Here is a 21477-nt window from a genome sequence, read left to right as displayed (position 1 = left end):
CTGAAAGGAGCTCAAGATGGAGAGCAGAAATGAGGCACTCCATGCTCTGAAAACTGGCTGAACAGGTCTTCAGATAGTTAGACATTTTAAGGAGCCAATTTTATGAACCCAATTCTTATATCTGCTCATATCTAGAAAAGCACTAAAATCCTTCATGGTGGTGGCTGCTCCTCATGACTAGCAGAAACCTTCAGTAAAAAAAAAAATATGTGCTTGATTGCATGTATTCCCCCTTCACCAAAATCACACGTATACTGTCCTTCCCCCTACTCCTTTGGAGCAGTTTTGAGAGGAGAATCCGAGTTCTTGTCCATGGAGCCGAAGAATGGAATCCAGGAACAAGCAAACACTCACAGAAGCAAGTGAAGAGGATTTATTAAAGAGGAGGAAAGTACAGAGCCCTCAGTATAGACACTGAGAGGGGGTAAAAAGTACCCCCAAGGTGGGTCTTACATCAGCTTTTATTTTTTATTATTTTTTTTTCAGCCTCTAAGTTTTTATTAACATGAGTTTCCAAAAACAAGCATCCATATTAGTGTGGGGAGTGAGGGTGGGAGGAGGGGGAAGGGCAGGAAGAAGGAATTCTGCTCTATTGGTAATAAAGCTCCAGGTTCATCCCATCGTGGATTTCATAGTCCCCCAGAGACACGTGGTCCTTAAAAATCGTGTACCACTTCTTCAGTACGATCTTGTTCCAGTGGGTGCCAGTTTGGGCTGCGATCAGCTTCTTAAGGTCCCCAATGGTCTCGTCCGTATTGCACTTAACGCGCACCTTCTTCCCCAGACGGTCGTTGCAAACAACCTCGATCATCCTGGCTGGAGCAGCACAAGGCAGGGACCGGGAGGCAACTGAATCGGGACTTCAGGGGTCCCCTCAAATAGCCTGGAAGAAGCAGATGCCACAACCTCCTCGCACTGCTTATATCAGTTTTTATAACCTTCCTTAAATCACATCATTTCTAACCAATCAATTTAAAGGTCAAGATACTTAATATCTTTATGGCTTCTCTTGATCCTTAGATTAAGTCACCACCCTTTTTTGTGCCCTCTGGCCATTTTACCATGGACTAGATGTATGGTTTAAGATTCATGTTCATCACTTGTTTTACCCTCAAGCATATGGAACAGAATTTAATTACTGCCCTTCCCTGGATCTGAGTGCTGATGATTTATCAGACTAAACACACATTCCAGGAATTCAGGACAATGGAGCTGGATGTTTACTGAAAACAAGAGGAGGTCTCAGAGTTCTACACTGACTGCCTAGTAATCTCTACCTCAGTTTCTCAGAGCTATCTGAAGTGCTCTCCTAGGCTATAGTCCTCATTTTGCCCCCAATAAAACTTAACTTGAAACTCTCATATTGTTCATTATTTTTAAGTTGAAAAGGGGATTTGTTCCTTTATGACTGAGAACATGTCAGAAGTACATATGAAAGAACAGAGGTGGCCAGCGCTGCTGGAGACTAGGGGAACTTTGTCCCCAGGGCCCCCTAAATGCTGCCTGACAGCTCTGATCTTTTAAGTTAGACACTGCTTGAGGGCACTTCTCTGATTTTCTAACACTGGCTCAGTCCTTTGCTTCCTCTGATTATTGCATTCTCCAGAAGCAGAGGAGTGAGATAACTGAGAGTCAGGCTGCCTGGGTGCACACCCTGGCTTTGCTCTAACTCACTGACCATGTGACTTTGGTCACATTATTTACCCTCTCTGTGCCCCCCTGTTTTCTCTGTAAAATGGGAATAATAAGCATGCTTGCTGCCAGAGGTATAAGGGGTAAGGAAGGCCGGTACTTGTGTTTGTTGTTACTTTCGTTATCATGGACAGCTGCCCAACATATTAACCTTGGCCTTTCATGGAGCCTGAGAGTCCATGGAAGGTCTGTGTCTTGAGCTCTAAGCCCTGAACTCTATGCGTTCCTTTCTCATACTTGCTGTGAGGAGAGAACCATTTGCTTTGCAAATATCCAAGAGAAGGGTAAGGAGATTAGGACCTTTTGTTCAGCTGAGATTGGAGAGAAACCCTGATCAACCTTCTCCTCTCCCCCAACCCTAAAACAATTCCTTTAAGGAGATCTTTTAAGGCTCAGTGTTCTCTACCAAAGAGGAACTACTGATGCTTTAAGGGCATTTGCCACCTGCCTCTGCAGACATTGAAGCCTTTGCTGCTGCAGCTGGTGGAAGATGAGGCACTCTGTGCTCCAGGGAAACAAACATAAATTCTGCAAAAGTCTCATTTGGATAAGTCTTCTCTTAAGTGACCAATCTTATCTCATTAATTCTCAGTTCAGTTTAGTCACTCAGTCGTGTCCGACTCTTTGCAACCCCATGGACTGCAAAACACTAGGCTTCCCTGTCCATCACCAACTCCCTGAGTTTGCTCAAACTCATGTCCATTGAGTTGGTGATGCCATCCAACCTTCTCATCCTCTGTTGTCCCCTTCTCCTCTTGCCTTCAATCTTTCCCAACATCAGGGTCTTTTCAAATGAGTCAGTTCTTCACATCAGGTGGCCAAAGTATTGGAACTCCAGCTTCAGCATCAGTCCTTCCAATGAATATTCAGGACTGATTTCTTTTAAGATTGACTGGTTTGATCTCCTTGCTGTCCAAGAGACTCTGAAGAGTCTTCTCCAACACCACAGTTCAAAAGCATCAGTTCTTCAGTGCTGAGTTTCTTTATGATCCAACTCTCACATCCATACATGACTGCTGGAAAAACCATAGCTTTAACTATAGCTTTGACATAGCTTTTCTTCACATCTAGGAAAGCACTAAATCCCTTCCTGATGATATCAGCTCTTCATGACTACAGAAAACCTCTTGTAAGGTAAGCACTTGATTGCATGGAACTCCCGCTTCACCAAAATCTTATATATTGACCTTTTCCTACCACCCCTTTGGAGCAGTGTCTCAGAGCTATCTGAGGTGCAGTCTCCAGGGCCGTAGTCCTCATTTTGCTCCAAATAAAACTTAACTCACAACTCTCAGGTTGTACATCTTTATAGCTGATAGTTGCATGGGATGGTGTGGATGAAGGGGAGTGGAGTAAGAGACTCCAGGTCCCAGGGGCAGGCTGTGTCTGCTTGGATCTGAGCTCAGCTTCTCAGTGTGACCTCGGGCATTTTACTTAAGTTCCCTTAAACCTCAGTTTCCCCAGTCTGTAAAAGGGATGGCAAGGCAATAATAGTATCTGCCTCAAAGGGTTTTGTTGTTGTTGTTGTTGTTTTAGCATTAAGTGAATTAATCACCTGGCACATTGCATGTGCTGAGTAAATGTTAGCTGTTATTATTATTTTCAGGACTGGGCCAATTCTAGTTAGTTAATGCATCAAGTTCTTAGCAGTCAATGACCAGAGGCCAAGCGAGTCTAAGGTCTGGGAACGGTCAGAGGAAACTGGATAGTAGCCCTGGGAGTACTTGTATTGAAGCCTGTAGGTTCTGTCCCTGTATTCTCTGTGAACCCAGATTGAGTCTGAATTAGAAGCTCGCAACAGTCTGATCAGCATCTTTCTGAAGACCTTGTACACTCACCTGATAGATCTCTAAGTGGGAGGTGTCACCCAGAGTGCAGCCAGCGATGCCACCCACAGCTGGGATTTTAGGCAGACTAAGTGGATGTCCTGGGGCTGGTGTCAGCGCCAAAGGTAAAACCACACTTTTGCTCCTCTCATTGCCTTCTGGGGCTGAGTGATCCTGAGACACTGTCTGGACACCTGGGATGTGACCTTGCGGTGGGCTTCCTGTAGGTGCATCCCCTTCTGTCTGGGTAGTTAGGCTGGGAGTGGAGTGGAGTGAAGGGAGGCAGGTCCTAAAACATTGAGATTCTCAGCCTCGATCTGCAGGGGTTTTTGTTTTTTTTTTTGGTGGCAGCCGTGTGCAGGGATTTTTACAGCTATGTTTTCCCTGATTTTTATGGCTCTCTGGGGCCTTGCTGCTTCTCCCTTCTGAATCAAAGCCTAACTAGAAATGTGTGCCTCACCCCTCCGTGAATTTCTTCCCTCTTCTGTAAACCAAGCAACCTTCAATTAAACAGAAGCAAGTTTGGAGAGTGATACTTTCTCATTCCAGACTTGGTGAAACCTCACAAACTTCTAGCCATTACCTGACATATACTGCTACATTGGCATCAAAGAGCAGGTGGCTGGGCAGGACCATCTCCCATTGTCCAGTCAGGGACAAATCCTGGTCAAATGCAGACTCACTTTGCTTGTCCACACTCCTCCTCAAGAGTCCAGATGGTCCCTTTTGACCTGTGGGGCCCACTCTGACCTGTAGTGACTTTGAACCCAAGGCCTGCCTTCTGCCTGTGCCAGATAAGCCATTTTCCTAAATGTATCTTCAGTCAATAACCTTTTAAGGTTGTACCTACCAAGTCTCCATTGTGTCTCGGGGTTGATTGTCTAAGAAGGTAAACACAGGTAAGATTCAGAGGGTAAATGGGAACCACGTGCCCCCTCATATCCCTTTATTTCTGGGCTGCCACCTTGCTTGCTGAGGGGAGCCAGGTGTGCGGTGGCAAGGTCTGCAGTGCTACCTATAAAAAGCTGTCGAGTGCCCATTCAGCCTTGGAACATGCATGGAGCACTTACCATTAAAATGGCAAATTACTGCTTCTTGCATTGCAGACAGATTCTTTACCATCTGAGCCACCAGGGAAGCCCCGTGACAGAGAGAAGAAAGCACAAATCCCAAAGAAGCCTAGAGGAAACACAGAGAGCTATCCAAATATTATCTCTCTGGGGAAGTCTTCCCTAATTTGTTTTCTAGAATACTTTGCATATTTTATTGCTTGTGTCATTGCATTGCACTGAGGTTTAATTGTGCTTATAGGTTTGATTTCCCAACAGGTTCTGAGTTCTTTGACGGCAGGGAGCTTGCCTAATTTTTCTTTTTGTTTTCAGTAGCTAATACTTGTGCTTGCCTGGTGGCTCAGTGCTAAAGAATCTGCCTGCCGATGCAGGAGACTCAGGAGATGCCAGCTTGATCCCTGGTTAACAAGAACCCCTGGAGAAGGAAATGGCAACCCACTTCAGTATTCTTGCCTGGGAAATTCCTTGGACAGAGGAGACTGGTGGGCTACAGTCCATGGGGTCTCGAAAGTGTCAGACATGACTTAGAGACTGAACAGCAAACCAGTACTTAATATGAGTTTGTTGAATAAATAGCAGGTAAATAACAGTCCTAGTTCCTGAACTGCTCACTATCATCTGAGCTTTCAGATAGCCCACCGAATGCCTACCTTAGCCACCTTCCTTGAAAGCATCATGCAGGGGTCCATGTTGGGAAAGGACTTACAGCAGGCCCCAACTCCCATTCCCACTTTACTGCTCTGCGCTGTCCCAGGCCAGCCAGGGAAATAATGACCCTGCTACCCTCTGACCAAGATCTCTTATCTTCTTTTTCGGGCTGGCCCTCCTGCTGCAGCTGGTAAGTGCCCCATGGATGGGGAGTGCCAGGGGTCCCTGGGTACAAGGGACATTAGTCAGGGAAGGGACCATCTCTTATTTCCCTGCCATTCCAGGCACCAGAATAGTCTGTTACTTCACTAACTGGAGCCAGTACTGCTCTGAGGTTGCCTGCTACATGCCCGAGAGTGTGGACCCTTGCCTCTGCACACACATCACCTATGCTTTTGCTGGCATGACCAACTACCAGATCACAACCATCGAGTGGAATGATGAGAACCCTCTATGCTGGCATTAATGGGCTCAAGCACTAGAGAGTTCTGTGCTTGGGCTCTGGGCTGAGTTGGAAGTCTTTCAGAAGTCCTTAAAGATACCAGTATCAGAATGCCTAGTCTTTGAGTCCTGTTTGCAATCACCCTCATGCCTCATTGGCAGAGTTGTTAACATCACTCTCCCCAGGGGAGGCAGGTTGCTGTCATTTGCCTAGATTATTTTCTTAGCAGACCCTCTGCATTGTATTCTATGGGTCCCATGAGGTACTACCTACAAGGGATTCATTGTGAATACAGTTCCCTGGAGTTCTCTGCATTGCAGTAAAGTCCCACACCACCCTATGAGCTAGCTACCAGTTTAATTTAAGATGGCTCTCGTGCCAATTAAACACTTGGCATGTTTATTGGGTGACTACTGATGAATTGGGTGAGCCAGGCCTTATGCTAAGTGCTTTTGATTTATTTTTTTTAATGTAACCCTCACAACAGATGCAAAGTTTTAACAGATATTTTAAATTGAAGACACTGTATCATAGAGAAGTTTTCCTTAGACCATACAATTAGTAAGTGGCAGAATCCAGGAATGCCTGACCAGTTTATCAGATAGGTTAATTGACACTTTGGTCCAGTTGGGAATCAGTGGGTAGGTTTTAAGGTCACACTCAAAGGACCTGGTGCCTGCCGGGAGTCCCCATGGAATAGAGGAGTTAGTTTGAATCCTGCTCTGCCAGCCTTGGGAGCTGGGTGATGTGAAACAAACTGCTTAACCTTTCTGAATATTACTTAGAGGGCAATGTGAGACTAACAGTTCCTGCCTGATTGTAAGCGTGACAGGAGAATGCATGTGACAGCCTGGCATTTGGTAAGCATTTAGTAAACTGTAGACACTTCTGCTGCCCCTACTCCTTGCTCTTTCCTTTAAAAGACTCAGACTTTCAGCTTTCTGGTCTTGTGTATCCCAACAGCTCCAGCCTACCTACCATCTGTGTTAAGGGACTGCTTTTAGATTCTTTCATCCTCCCTAGGATGGCCTGCCTTGTCTTCCCCTGAAGCTTCCTGTCAAAGCAGAATCCATCAGCCCACTCTCAGGGCCAGGAACAGGAACCTGTTCAATGAGTATTAATACTGTGTCCTGGAGGTACCTATAGTAAGAGAGTGCATGTGTGCTAAGTCACTTTAGCTGTGTCCAACTCTTTGCCATCCTGTGGACTCTAACTCACCAGGCTCCTCTGTCCATGGGATTCTCCAGGCAAGAATGTGAGAGTGGGTAGCCATGCCTTCCGCCAGGAGATCTTCCCAACCCAGGGATCCAACCCACGTCTCCTGTGTCTTCTGCATTGCAGGTGGATTCTTTACTGCTCAGCCACTGAGGAAGCCTCAGTAAGAGGGTACCTTGCTCTTATAGAGAGCTTTGCTCCCAGCACAAGAGCATAGACTGGTAATAGGGCAGGCCTGGGGCTGCTCAGGTGTGGGATAAGAGGGTGGTCAGCAGATGACATCACTTTCCCTGGGGAATTGCATTTACACTGGAATCTTCCTATCTCCAGCAATACAGAACTGAAAACCCTGATATCTGTTGGAGGCTGGAACTTTGGGACCCAAGGGTGAGACTTTGTATTCAAGGCAGAATCACTCCCAGATTTGTCTCATCCAGACTTCAAGTTCTCTAAGATTCTCTGACATGGGTCATCTCTAGATTTCAGGTATCAGTTTAGATATCCCTTAACCTTCTCATCAGAGTCCTCTTTGAAGTCTTTCCCTCCTTGATCATAGCTCTTACCAGGCTGTAATTTAAATGATTGTCTACTTATCTATACCTTCCTCCAAAGAAGCTCCTCCAAGGCAGAAACTATTTTATTCGTCACTATATCCCAGCACTATCAAACGTCAAATGAACACCTGAATAATTGAATATACATCTGGACAAATAAGAGACTAAGTGACAAGACAGGATCCAAGAGCTTAGATCACTATTGCTTCTTCCTGTGTTCCATGTCCCCCATCCCCTGGCCCCAAGTACTCCATGGGAGAACTCTGCATTTGAGAAAGTCCATGTCGAAGCCCCTCACTGCCACTAAGATCATAATGACTTGTTGACTCCAGATTCTCTGACATGGTGGCCACTGCTGAGAACCACCAGACCTTCATCCAGTCAGTCATACAGCTTTTGAGGAAGAACAACTTCGATGGGCTGGGTATTGATTGGGAGTATCCTGGCAACTGTGACAGCCCAGCTGACACCAAGCAACTCCTCACTGTCCTGTTGAAGGTGACTTACTTTCTCTGTGTCCAAAGAATATAGGATCTAGGTGGGGGAGAAGACCTCTGCATGATGAGGAGTTCTGAATACAGCTGAAAGTGTGACTCTCAGCCTGCCTGCCTCAAAGCCTGATTTCTTTAGTGCAAGATCAGATCATGCTTTCAGGGAAAACTCATAGAGCCAAGTTATAGAGACTAGTGTAAGGCAGCACAATGAAAGGTAACTTATTTATAGTAAGAAACCTGCCAAAGAGTCTGAAACATTCATGTTCTAAGCATCGCTATGGGAAGTCAAATAGTCCTCAAATAGGTCCTTCCCTGAGGGGCAGTGTATAGGACAAGATGAGCCAATTACAGACTGAGATGCTCAATAGCCCCTAGCTTTAGTGAGTGGAGGCAGATGCCTCCAGGGGGTATTTCTGCCACCAGGAACAGACATAAAGTTGTTGGGCCAGAGTGTTTTCTCCTCTGGGCAGCTTGTTTGAGCACCAATGATTGCTTTGATACTCTTACTTCCTCATCCTTCATGATTGATTTTTCCAATTGCTACATTTAATTACATGTAGTTTGTAGAGGTAGGAGCCATTTTTTGTCCTATAGAAGCTTTTTAGTTTTGTTTTTATGCTCTGGACATTATTTGTTCATTTTAGTTATTTATTTTTTAATAATTTTATTTATTTATTGTTTGTGCTGGGTCTTCCCAGCCAGTCCCAGGTTGCTGATTTCTGCTGCATGGGCTTTTCTCTAGTTGCAGTGAGCAGGAGCTACTCTGTAGTTGCAGCGCACGGGCTTTTCATTGTGGTGGCTTCTCTTGTTGAGCACAGGCATTAGGGTTGGGGCTCCAGTAGCTGTGGTTCCTGGGCTCTAGAGCACAGGCTCAGTAGTTGTTGCACATGGGCTTAGTTGCTTCATGGTGTGTGAGATCTTCCCAGACCAGGGATTGAACCTGTGTCTCCTGCATTGGCAGGCGGATTCTTTACCTTTGAGTCACCAGGGAAGCCCTGGTTGTTTTAATATTTAAAAGGTCTCTTTTACATAGAAGGACTCTTAGAAGGTCACCAATTTTCTCTCAAAACAAGGTTTTTTTGAAGAAAAACTCATTTTTGTTCCCAAAGACCAACAATACTTTCTGAAGCAAAAAACTCTAAGTTGAATACTTTTTAGCTTCCCTTATGAGAATCATGACCTTGTAAGATGCTTATTGGTCCTTGCAGCTTCAGTCCAGTGTCCTCTGTTCAATAGGAAATGTATGAGGCTTTTGAGCACGAAGTCACCCAGAGCAACAAGCCCAGGTTGCTGATTTCTGCTGCTGTCTCAGCTGGCAAAGGTACCTTTGAGACTGCATACCAGATCCCTGAAATGTCAAAGCAAGTAATCCCCAGGCCTGTGGGCCCAAGTTCAGAGCTAATTAACCCTGAGACCTCCCCCATACATTGGCTAATGCTCAGATACCCTGGAGAGAGAGGGCTCTGTCCCAGAAGAATAAGATGATCCCAAAGCCTGAGAGAGACATGGGAAGCCAGTCAAAATTCTTAATGACAAAAGGCTACTTGGAAAAGTTAGTTGAGTTTCATACTTTTATAAGACCTGAAGGTCTGAGTGCAATGAGTTATTGATTACAGACTGTGTGCCTTCTATATATCAACTTTTCAAATAAAGGTGAGACAGAATGGAGTAAAGAATACTAAAGCATAATCCTTCATGACATGATTACAAACCATATTCAGTTGGGACTGGGACCTTTAGGGGAAGTGGGATGGAGAGTATTATTTTCCTTGGGTCATTTTTCTTCTGTTGTATCCTACCTCCCATTACCCAAGGTACATGGACCTCATCAATGTGATGACCTATGACCTGAGGGGTTCCTGGGATGGTTTCACAGGAGAGGACAGCCCTTTGTTTTCAGGACCCAACGACAAGGGAGACTACAAATACTTCAGTGTGGTAAGTGAGGATTTGGGCCAGTCAGCTCTGATGGATATTTTCAACCAAGTCTTGAGATCTCTGGCCAAAGAGTAAAAGGAAGGCTGAGGAAGCTTGATGGACAAGATGAAGATAGTGAACTTTCTTAACTCAGTTCATGTTGCCTACTTCCTTGTGCCTATGATTAATTGTACTCATTTATTTTTTACACCAAAGGAAGCAGAATTGTGGTTTGGGATAATACCAAACATTATAAAACTATCATTTTCATTGATATTAGGAACATATTTCATGATCTATCTTGCCCTTAATCTTCCTCACTTTCTCCCTCTAAGATTGATCTTCCTAACTTGTATGGCATAGGAAGCTATATAATAAACCTTCTTAATGATTAGTAGATGTATAAATTGATTAGATGTGATTTCAGTGCAGAATTCAACCAGAGATTTTAAAATAGGTATGGGAAAGTCTCCCAGGGGAATACCCTATGCTTACACAATTCTGAGATATGGTATTTTGCCAGTTGGGGAAATGAGAGGATGCATGACTGAACTCGTTACATTCCAAATGCCAAGTCTAGTAGAGGGGAAGAAGGATAATGGGACATTTCATTCCTAATTGACACTGAGCCCTGCTACCTACACAATGTACCTCTTAATGTACTGCCTATAACACCCAGTTCCAGAAGGGAGGGTACGCCTTTCCTTTCTATGAGGCTGGGTTATGGAAGAGTCTTGACTGCAGGCTATGTCTAAAGTGGATGGGAAACTGGGTAGAAAATGTTGACTATTCCACAGGCCTCTGGGCACAAGCTCAGCTGCTTCTTAGTAAACATCTTCCTTACCTTTCCTCTAGGATTATGCAATGAACTACTGGAAAAACCAAGATGCCCTGCTGAGAAACTGATGGGGGCTTTGGGGCTTATGCCAGTACCTTCTCTCTCGCCAACCCTCCCACCGTGGCCTGGATGCTCCCTCCTCCGGCCCAGGGGCTGCCAGAGCCTACACGCAGGAGGCAGGGAGTCTTGCCTACTTTGAGGTAATGTCCCAGAGGTCTGGGAAGACCAAGGAGATTGACTCTCTGTTCTAAACGGTCAAAAACACTTCCAAAAAAAGAATTTATTCTTTGATTTCTAATCAGGGTACCCCATGTTGCCTGCTCTGAGTGTGTGTGGTGGGGAGGGAAGGGTAAACTATAAATAAAATATCTTACATTTTAATCTTTTAGAGTAAATATGCATGATTAATACTAATAATGGTTAACATTTACCAAGTCCAAATGGATAGCCAGCTCTGTTTTTATATATTATCCTATTTAACACTCAACAATGGTGAGATGGATTTTGTCATCTTACACAGACGACAGGGAGGCACAGAGGGATTAAGAAGCCTGCTCAAGGTCATAGAACCTAAGTGGCCGAGCTAAGATTCAAACTAAGGTTGTCCAGCTCCAGCATCTCAGACCCTAACCATTATGCATTAGCATCCCCTTGTTGGCTCTTTTGTGACAAACATTCTTTCAAATAAAGGAACAAACAAGCTAGTTTCAAAGGGAAACTGGGGCACAAGGCGCAAAGAAGCTGCTCTGTTCCTTATGCACAGATGGGTGTTGGCACACCCAGGAATGGCAGGAATTCGGGTCTCATCTTCCCAGCCAGTGCCCTTTCCACGTTGCCACCCACAGGAGGAAGAGCAAGGAGCCTGGGTGAAATGGGAGCCATGCGCTCTTATTTCCAGTAAAGAGGGGTGGGGTGGGAGTGTATTCCAGAAAAGAAAGAGAGGGAGAGGGAGACATGAGCCGGGCAGAGCCAGGTCCATCTGAGCCGTGATTGCTCCTCTTGCCCTAGGTTTGTTCCCTCCTGAAAGGAGCCACTGAAGTGTGGAATGCTCCCCGGAGGTCCCCTGTGCCTACAGGGGAATCAGTAGATTGGATATGCCAACCCCAAGAGCTTCATGATCAAGGTAAGTCCCTCTAAACCCTACCTTCTGTACACCTGGGAGAGGCAGGGAACCTCCCCTCCAAGTACATTGGAATTAGCACAAGAAAATACCGAAGAGAGGAAAAGCAAAACCCAAGGTGGCCCCGAGGTCTCGAGGGAGCCAGTGGTCCAGCTGCAGAGCCCGGCAGTTGGAACAGCCCCTCTGCTCCTCAGCAACTGCAGGGGTTCCTCCCTTCCCTCAGCCCCTCCCCCTTCCCATGCCCAGCCCCCAGGCCCCTTCCTGGACTCTCCCCTTTGACCCCTGCCCTCCTCAACTCTATGACTCTGCTCCTGATCCAGCTCTCTGACACTCTTCCTGCCCCAGGACCACAGTGTAGATCCGAGTTCCTTCCTCTCCTCTGCTCCTGCTTACAGTAACTTTATGCAGGAAGAACCCAAAATCTGGAGATGAGAGACCCATGGGGCCATTGGGCATCTGCCCACTGGCCTTTACATGCTCACATCTGGATGGTTACTGTTTATCAGCCCCAAAGCCCTTCACTCGATACCTCATAATCACCAGCTGTCTCTCTGCCCAGACACTTGCCACGTGAAGGGCCCTGTGTATCTTTTGCCACTGCAACCCACTCAAGCTCCAGCTCAAACAGGCCTTCGCAGAAGGTGGCTGGTGATACAGAGAGCAGGCATGAGACTCATTCTCCCTGACTTGGTACTCCTAAAAATCTCTCCTTGTCCACAACTATGTCCATGAGTCCTTCAAAGTGCCTGTGGAAAGCCATTCTCCATTCCCTCCTCTCCATGACTGGATCATGGTCTTCCCCGTCATTCTGCTGGAGTCATTCCCTGCATTTGTGCAAAGGCCGCCCTACAGTCCCCTGATTCTCTCCCACAGGCTGAGTGGCTGCTGAAGAACAGGTTGGGGTGGCCATGGTCTGGAGCATTGGCTTGGATGACTTCACAGGCACTTCCTGTGGACAAGGCAAATACCCTTTCATGCATGCCCTCAAGTCTGCACTTGGCGTCTCCACTCCTGGTGAGCAGTGATGCACCTCCCACCATCCACAAGATGACAAAATGGACATGGTTAAGGAGGCATAAAAGACCATCCAGTGCTCCCCTCAGCCTGGCCTCAAAGGAAGCCCCCTTCAGATCTTCCACCTGTCCTAGCATGTCCATGGGCACTGGCATTTGTGACTCAGAAAGAAAGACTCAGATGGCTGCTATGGGGTAGCCCTTGGGTGGCTGCCCTCATGAAAGGTTCATCACTGTTCCCAAGAGTTCTTCTTGTAGAGCTGTCCTGGGAGCCCCTGGAGAACATCTGGGAGCCTGGGTACGGAGGGGACCACAAACACCTTGTTTCTGTTCTCATCTGTCCAGCTCCAGCCTTTAGGAACTATGTGGAATAAAGACGACAAACCAAGGAAGGGATGCCAAAGTTAGATGATGAGGAAAGGGATGAAAAAAAGAGAACTCTGAAGGGGTTCAACTGGCCCTTTTTCTGAAGTGAGGAGCAGAGTTACAATTGGTCTCAGGATACAATTTTGCCCCTAACATAAGGACCAGGGCACATGCAGAAAGCAGAAGGGAGGGGGCAGGAAACCATGGGGACAGCCAGTGCTGACTGATGGACCATGTCAGGTCTGCCGGTTCTTCCAACTTTCAAGTTACCCTCACAGGTGCTCTTGGAGACCAGGCGTAATTAGTCTATTTAAGCATAAAAACTAGGGAGGTATTAGTCAAAGGGTGCATGTTTTAGTTATACAATATGGATAAATCCTGGAGATCTATTGTAGAACACAGTAACTATTGTTAACAATGCTTTATTGTACACTTTACAATTTGCTAAAAGGGTAGATCCTATGATACGTGCTCTTATTGCAAAAGTTAATAATAAAGAGGGTGAGAGGAGACTTTTGGAGGGGATGAACATGTTTATGGCATTGATTGTGGTAAACATGATGTGTACTTATCTCCATCTCATCAAGTTGTATGCATTAACGGTTTTTTTATATGCCAGTCATACCTAATAAAGTGGTTTAAAAGGAAAGATATTAGTGTAGTTGGCATTGCACAGGCTCTGTACTCAAGACAGAACTGGTTTTGAATCTCAGTTCACCTTAGCTGACATGAATAAAATGATTTTTAAAATTCCTCCACTCTGTAGGATTTTGGTGGGGAGGTATGGACTTCCCAGGTGGTGCTAGTGGTAAAGAACCTACCTGCCAATGTAGGAGATGTAAGAGACCCACGTTAGATCCCTGGATCAGGAAGATCCCCTGGAGGAGAGCATGGCAAACCACTCCAGTATTCTTGCCTGGAGAATCCCCATGAACAGAGGAGCCAGGCAGACTACAGTCCACAGGGTCGCAAGAGTCAGACATGACTGAAGCAACTTAGCATACATGGAACATAGTATTTGGGCAAGCATTTAAGGGATGGAGGTGATAAATAAGCATTATTTCCCCCTTAAACATAAACTAAAAACAAAACTAGTAATTGTTAAGTACTTAGTATTTTACATACCATACACACTGGGAAATGCTTCACAGAGTAATTCTCAGATTAGTGTCTCTAATACAAGTAAAGGGAGGAATTGGGGCTCAGAGAAGTTAATGACTTATTTGTGGTCACTGAGCTCATGGCAGAGCTGGGCTATGAACTCGGGGATCACTGATTCAGGCCCAGAGCATTTAACCACTGGTTCAGATAACATGAGGATCCCCTGGTGACACTACAGACACAACACTTGTGCTGGGAAAGGAGACCACTCTAGAACCTATGGGTTCCTTTACTTATTCTCTCAGGTTGCAGAGTGCCCCCCTCTACTGTGGGCTCCTCCACAAACACTGAAGCTCACAAGGCTGGCAGCACTGATGACAGTGGATTCTGTGCCAAAAAGTCTGGCGGTCTCTATCCCAGCCCCACCAGCAAGCATGCCTTCTACAACTGCACGGATGCACATATACCTATGAGGAGGCTTGTCGGGCAGGCCTGGTCTTTGACACAAGCTGCTCTTGCTGTAACTGGGCTTAAGCTATCCCCTTGTGGGGTCCACCGGGGACTCTAGGAACAGAATGATGATTAATGGAAGTTTTGCCTCAGAATGCCTCATGTCTACTTTGATTTATAAGTCTGTGTGATACTCTCTTGCGTGTAAAAGAGAAGTCCTGCCTTCCTGCTCCCTAGATGGCTGGAGAGGTTGGGGCTGGGAGAGGAGGGGTAGTGACTGGGACCTCTCTGAGCCTCTCTCTGGGAAGTTCTGGAGCTCTGGGCTCCTCCTGAGGCAGAAGGGGAGTGGAAATGGGAAGGTCTAGGAGGAAAGAAAGATCAGATCCATATTCTTTCTCATAAGTATGCCTCCAAATGGTCTTGCAAAAGGACCTAGAACAGTGGCTGAACTCTCAGAACTCTCAATTTACTATATCTCCTCCTTCAGGAAACTCTTCTTTCACCAGGTTTACTCAGACTCCAGGGCTATACAACCCAAGCAAACCATACTTGTTTGAGGACAGAGCATGATAGCCAACTGCAGGACAGTCCACACACTCCACTTCCACACCTGTGAGCCTAGGAATAAAGTTCATCAGCATGATATAGAAATTAGCTCATTAAAAAAAAAATTAGTTCATCATCTTCTTTGCCCCACCACACCAGAATATGCCTTCAATTCCCTAAGGGAAAGCACCAAGAAAATGAAAATACACATCACAGCAGGGGTGGGAGATCTCATTCCTGACATCTCCAGGGTGGCATGGCCCCTGCTCCAAGGACCTGAGGAAGAGAGCAGCTCACCAAGTCAGGAAGAGTTTCCACACTAACCAGCTCAATTTTTGGGTCAGGGAAGGGTGGTTCTGGGCATCGTGCTCTTTGAACAAAACCAGTGTAAACAACAAGCAGAACCCCTGGAAGTTAATTTCTTTCCTTCCCATCTCATCAGCTGAATATGAGCAGTGTTTCTATCTATCTCAGTTTGTCTGGGATAGTCCTGGTTGTTAACTATTGTCCTTGCCTCCTGTTGATTTAATAAGTTTTACTGGTTTTAAAATTTTACTTAAATTTTTTTTTTCTACTAGCCATAGCAAAGTTATCTGGAATGGATTCGACAACCCTCCACTTTATACTACTTTCAATTTCTGCCATGTCTGTACACAGTGTTCTTACTTTAAAACACAGGGTTAAATCTAAATGATCACTGGTGATGACCCATCTCTCTTTTCCTGGTTCTTTTCTGGGTGGTGCTGTGATTAGTTGCTCTGTTGTGTCCGACCCTTTGAGAGCCCATGGACAGTAGCTTCTCAGGCTCCTCTGTCCATGGGGATTCTCCAGGTAAAAATACTGGAGTGGGTTGCCATGCCCTCCTCCAGGGGATCCTCCCAACCTAGGGATCAAACCCAGGTCTCCCACACTGCAGGCAGATTCTTTACCATCTGAGCCACCAGGGAAGCCCTGCTCTTTTCTGACAAAGCTTAAACTATAGCCTCTTACAATGGCCACTTGCAGATACTCACTGACAAATGAACGTGTGCTTGGATGGAAGCAGCTGGGGATAGCTATTTCCTTCGCTCTGCCTGGCTAGAGTGGAGAAGGCAATGGCAACCCACTCCAGTCCTCTTGCCTGGAGAATCCCATGGACGGAGGAGCCTGGTAGGCTGCAGTCCATGGGGTTGCTAAGAGTCGGACACGACTGACTTCATTTTCACTTTTCACTTTCATGCATTGGAGAAGGAAATGGCAACCCACTCCAGTGTTCTCGCCTGGAGACTCCCAGGGACGGCGGAGCCTGGTGGGCTGCCGTCTGTGGGGTCGCACAGAGTCGGACATGACTGAAACAACTTAGCAGCAGCAACAACAGCCAGGCTAGAGGGGGAGGTCTTGATACTGTCGCTCCTTGGTGGGCCGCCTACTGTGCTGTGCCCTGAACCATGGCCTGCAAGATGCACAAAATCATCAGGTCGCCTACATGGGATCAGTGGGAAATTTGGGAAAATACAGGCTAGAATTAAGTGGAATATGAACAGGTAAAGAGAAATCAAGCAGTCACACCACTGAACTTGTAGAGAGTAATGTGAATGCTCTTGCTACAGGGCTTGTCATTTGTTGTGTGGCATAAATCTACAACCACTTATTTTATTCTCTGACAACACTTTCTATTTTTCAAGTAACTGCTTTTGTTAGCAATAAGCTACATACAATTAAAGTGACTATATAATGAAAAATTAAGCACTGAATTTCCATATTCCAAGAAAGTTGAGATGAATTTATAACTTGTGTAAGATGTTAGTTGACATTAACTATCTACCATAGGGTTGTTGAGTATTGCATGAAAACCAGAGGACACAAATCTGCTGAATAAGCATCACCATCTATTTCTAAATTACTAATTAGTTTAACAGGATTTTACTTAAATTTGACTACTTAACAGAGGTAGTTACTAAAGGTATTTTATATCACGTGGTGAAGCATAAAATGTCAATTTAGGTAAATATAAGAACACTTTTCCTATAGAACAGAAGTACCAAATTCATTTCTCTCTTTTTCTACTGTGTATGTATGTGTGTATGTGTGCACACAATTATATAAGTGAAACTGTTTGCAGAATAATTTCACAGCTTTTACACAATACCAAATTTATATTGATGTAATCTGATGCATTATATAGAAAATCAGATAAGTTAATTCTAATAATAGTTGAATTTTTTCACCTAGTTCATGAAATCAAAGTAAAGCTTTTTGTGGTTCATTTCATCAAAGGTGAAACATCTGACATTATTGTAAATGCTATAGTAAATTCAGTTTAAAAGTTCAACATTAAAAATTATTTTTGTGGTGATGAATTTAAATGTCAGTGGAAAACAACACTATGCACAAAAAATATTCTTTCTAAAGTTAAAAAACCCTACAGAGCAGAAATGTCCTGGGAGTTAGCTGAAGTCACAAATCACTCACTAATGTGTTTTTAAATATGGCATTCTATCATTCAAGATAAAAGTTATAAAATTTTCAAATATTTTTATACGCAAAGAGTAACTGATCTGTAACTTTTTGGACAATGCTGATGTTGAGTCAAGAAAATATACATCAATGTGCCAGTACAAGCTTCCTCTCTTTGCTGCCTATTTTCTGTTTGATTTTAGAAATGTTTGGACCATTAAAGAATTACTTCTTAATTAATTCAAAGTGTTCCACAGTGGTACTGAATTTTTAAAAAAAATTGTACGTCTTCTACATTTTGGTTGCATTTTATTCCCAATTGGTTATAAATGTTTTATCAAAGTATTTAATGGAGACGCTCTAAAACATTTTAATGTTTGAAGTTTTCATAAGTTAATATTATCAAAAAAGAATTTTGCAAATAAGAAGACTCTGAAAGAGGCACTGAACAAATTAAACAAGAAGTGCTCAAATGTTATATAACGTACAATTTTGAAATTTTAACATTTTGAAACATTTCAATTTGTAAAGAAGACCATTTTGATAGAGCTACTATTTTTAGTATGATTTTTAATTGGATATATTTATTACTAATTAGATTAGAAAGAAACTGAAGAGGTGTACAATCTTGCATCTAAGTTTGGGGAAATATTCAAAGGAGTCATGAAGATAGTTGTTGAAGAAATCTTCTATGGATGGAAGCAAAAAAGATAGCATCTGTGAAAATATTAGCATTATAATATTAAAACATTTTAGTAGAAAAAAACAGAATTGAGAATATCCCCCATTTAGCAGGTTTCCTAGGTGGCTCAGTGGTAAAGAATCCACTGCTAATGCAGGAGGTGCAAGAGACACAGGTTTGATCCCTGGGTGGGGAAGATCCCTTGGAAATGGAAACCCGCTCCAATATTTTTGACTGGAAAATTCCATGGACAGAGGCACCTGGTGGGCTATAATCCATGGGATCACAGAGTTGGATACGACTGAGTGACTGAGTACACACATACCCATTTAGCAGAATTTCCTCTGAGCATCTGTAAGGAGAGTTTTCCTCAATTAAAAATTTTCTGGCCTACAAAGAAAAATCAGGAGAGTTATTGTGGACTGAATTGTATCACTCCAAAATGCATATGTTGAAGTGCTAATCCTAAGTACCTCAGACTGACTGTACTTGGCGATAAGGCCCCTAAAGAGGTAATTGAGGTAAAATAAGGTCATTAGGGTGACCCGTAATCCAACATGACTGGTTTCCTTATGAAAGATTAGGACACACCCACAGAGACAAACAGAGGAAAGACCATGTGAAGACACGTGGTGAAGACGGGCATCTATAAACCAAAGAGAGAGTCCTCAGAAGAAGCCAACCCAGCAGATACCTTGGGCTCAGACTTCTAGCCTCTAGAACTATGAGGTAATAAACTTCTATTGTATAAGCCATCTAGACTGTGGTATTTTGTTGTGGTAGCCCTAGCAATCTCACACCAAAGGTATCAACATCTTTGAAATGATTAATCATGAAAAGCAATTTTAAAGATTTCAAGCAACATTATAAAAAATAATAAAACCATACTGAAAAATCTTTATTCTTCAGAAAAATGCCAGTAACACCTTACTTAGAAATATGGCTAAGAAATTGATTGATGTTTGTGATATATAGCAAGAATAATTATTTAAAATTTTAAATATTTACTGTGCATACATACTCACTTTTTAGAAAAAAAATCTTTGCGAATAGTTTTAACAAAACTATATAAGTTCATTTGTATAGCAAAACACTAAGCAAAAGTAAACGTTTCAAAAATTACATATTTCTTTTTTTAATAGGCATTAGAATTTTATTAATTTTTATTGGAGTATAGTTGCTTTTAAAAATTATGTATTTCTAATGCCCCTTTCACTCTCAAGCATGTCTGGGTTTGGATGATGAATCGTGTGAAAGGACTCTGAATTGTTGATCAGATATTCCATTGTAAACTGAATGTCCTTATAAGTTTGCAGAAAAGAAGATCCCAGCTGTACACAGAGTGGGGACCCAGTCATTCTGTAAACGAACTAAAAAGGGAAAACTTGAACTTAATTTTTTGTGGATCTGACATATTTCACAGCCATTACAGCACCTCTGGCCCAGAGATCCTCATTCCTCTGTGATCCCTTGGCTTGCACTTTAGCCTTCTGTAGTAAGTCTGGATTGCTGTCTTTATCTGGACAGTCCACACACCACATGGCTCCTTATCTCATTGCTCTGGCTCTGCCAGGAAGGAAGTCACCCTCGGTATTCCCCCCAGAACTCTCTCCAAGTCCCTTCCTGCTGCTTTATTTATTTAACCAATATTTACATAGCACTCTATGAACAGGCCCGGTCCTCAGCACTCTAATAAACATCAAGTCGCTGGATTTCGCGAGGACCCCCTGCGGTAGTCATGGGTGATTATTCCCACTTTACAGGAAACCGGCACGGAGAGGCTGAGAGACTAGCCCAAGGTCAAAGGGCTGGAAAACGCTTTTCAAAGCTGGCGGCATGACTCAGGTGTTCGTGATCTTAGCCCACACTCTGCTCTTTGGCCCAACCCCACCCTGAGGCCACTCTTCATCCCAGTCCGGGCTCCAATCTTTGGATCACTCTCAGACCTGAGGGGGAAAGCGAAGTGGGGCGGTCAGGGGGTTAGCACTCGGTGTTTTAGGACCTGGTCCCCTGACTTCAGCACACCCCTTCCAGGAATCTGAAGTCATCACGCTGCGCCTGACTGTCTGATCGCCCTTGGGGCGGGGAAAGGACCGCCAAGCGGGAGCCGGGATGGTTTGGAGTAAAATAACAGATGGTGACCCAACTGCGCTGCCCCAGGCGACCGGGCGGAGCAATCGGTTGCCCAGAGCTGTATTGCGGAGAACCACCAGCACCCGCTCCTGCAAGGAAAGATGCACTCCGCGCGCCGGCCGGGAAAGCGGCTGCCCTCTTCCCCCTCACCTCTGCCCTCCCTTCCCCACCCCCGGCCCCTGGGCGCTGGAGCCCAGACAGAGCGACCCCAAGTGGCTTCTCTGGCGAGCGCACTTGCAGGCACCTAGGCGATCTCTCTCCTTTCTTCTGTGTCCCACCCCACATCTTCCCTCACTCCCCTTTCTCAGGCCGAGGTGTGTAGGTGGAGGCCCGCAGAGCAGAGGTAAAGGGCAGAGCGGCCAAAATCTCTTCCGTTTGTCGACTAAAAAAAGATGTACAACTTGAGAGTTGTGAGTTAAGTTTTATTTGGGGCAAAATGAGGACTGCAGCTGGGGAGGCAGCAACTCAGATAGCTTAGAGACTGCTCCAAAGCGGCAGTGGAGGAAAGTCAATATATAAGGTTTTGGTGAAGGGGGAGTTCAATACCATGAAACACTCAATTTACAAAGGGTTTTTTGTTAGTCATGAGGGTCTGATGACACCATGAAGGGATTTAGTGCTTCTCTAGATGTGAAGAGATGCAAGGATTGAGATCATAAAATCTGTTCCTAAAAACATCCAACTAACATCCATCTAAAGACCTGCCCCACCAGATTGTCTGGAGCACAGAGTGCCTCCCTCCACCCTGCACTCCCTCGGGGGTTGTTGAAGGTCCACAGCTAGAGCACCATGGGGTTCAATCTTCATAGAGGCAGGTGGCAAATGCCTTTGTTGTTCAGTCATTGGCAATGCTCTTGGTAAGTGCCAATTTGTAGCTGACAGGTTAAAGAAAGCCTGTTTGCTGTCATGGCTGCCCTGGACTGCACGCAAAGGG

General features: G+C 44.7%; 1 protein-coding gene and 1 pseudogene across 1 annotated transcript; one reads left to right on the top strand and one right to left on the bottom strand.

Annotated features, from left to right (window-relative positions):
- Positions 1-474: 474 nt before the first annotated feature.
- Positions 475-915, bottom strand: LOC122427509 (ubiquitin-like protein 5). Its single transcript, XM_043447054.1, has one exon. The coding sequence runs from the start codon at positions 809-811 to the stop codon at positions 590-592; it is 222 nt and encodes a 73-aa protein (XP_043302989.1). The 5' UTR covers positions 812-915; the 3' UTR covers positions 475-589.
- A 2661-nt stretch (positions 916-3576) lies between these two features.
- LOC122428665 lies at positions 3577-20203 on the top strand (annotated as a pseudogene).
- Positions 20204-21477: the final 1274 nt, after the last annotated feature.

The sequence above is a fragment of the Cervus canadensis genome, chromosome 2 (assembly GCF_019320065.1).
Source record: "Cervus canadensis isolate Bull #8, Minnesota chromosome 2, ASM1932006v1, whole genome shotgun sequence".
Lineage (NCBI taxonomy): Eukaryota > Metazoa > Chordata > Mammalia > Artiodactyla > Cervidae > Cervus > Cervus canadensis.
Note: the sequence above shows the minus strand (reverse complement) of the source record. Positions and strands in the feature narration are given on the sequence as shown.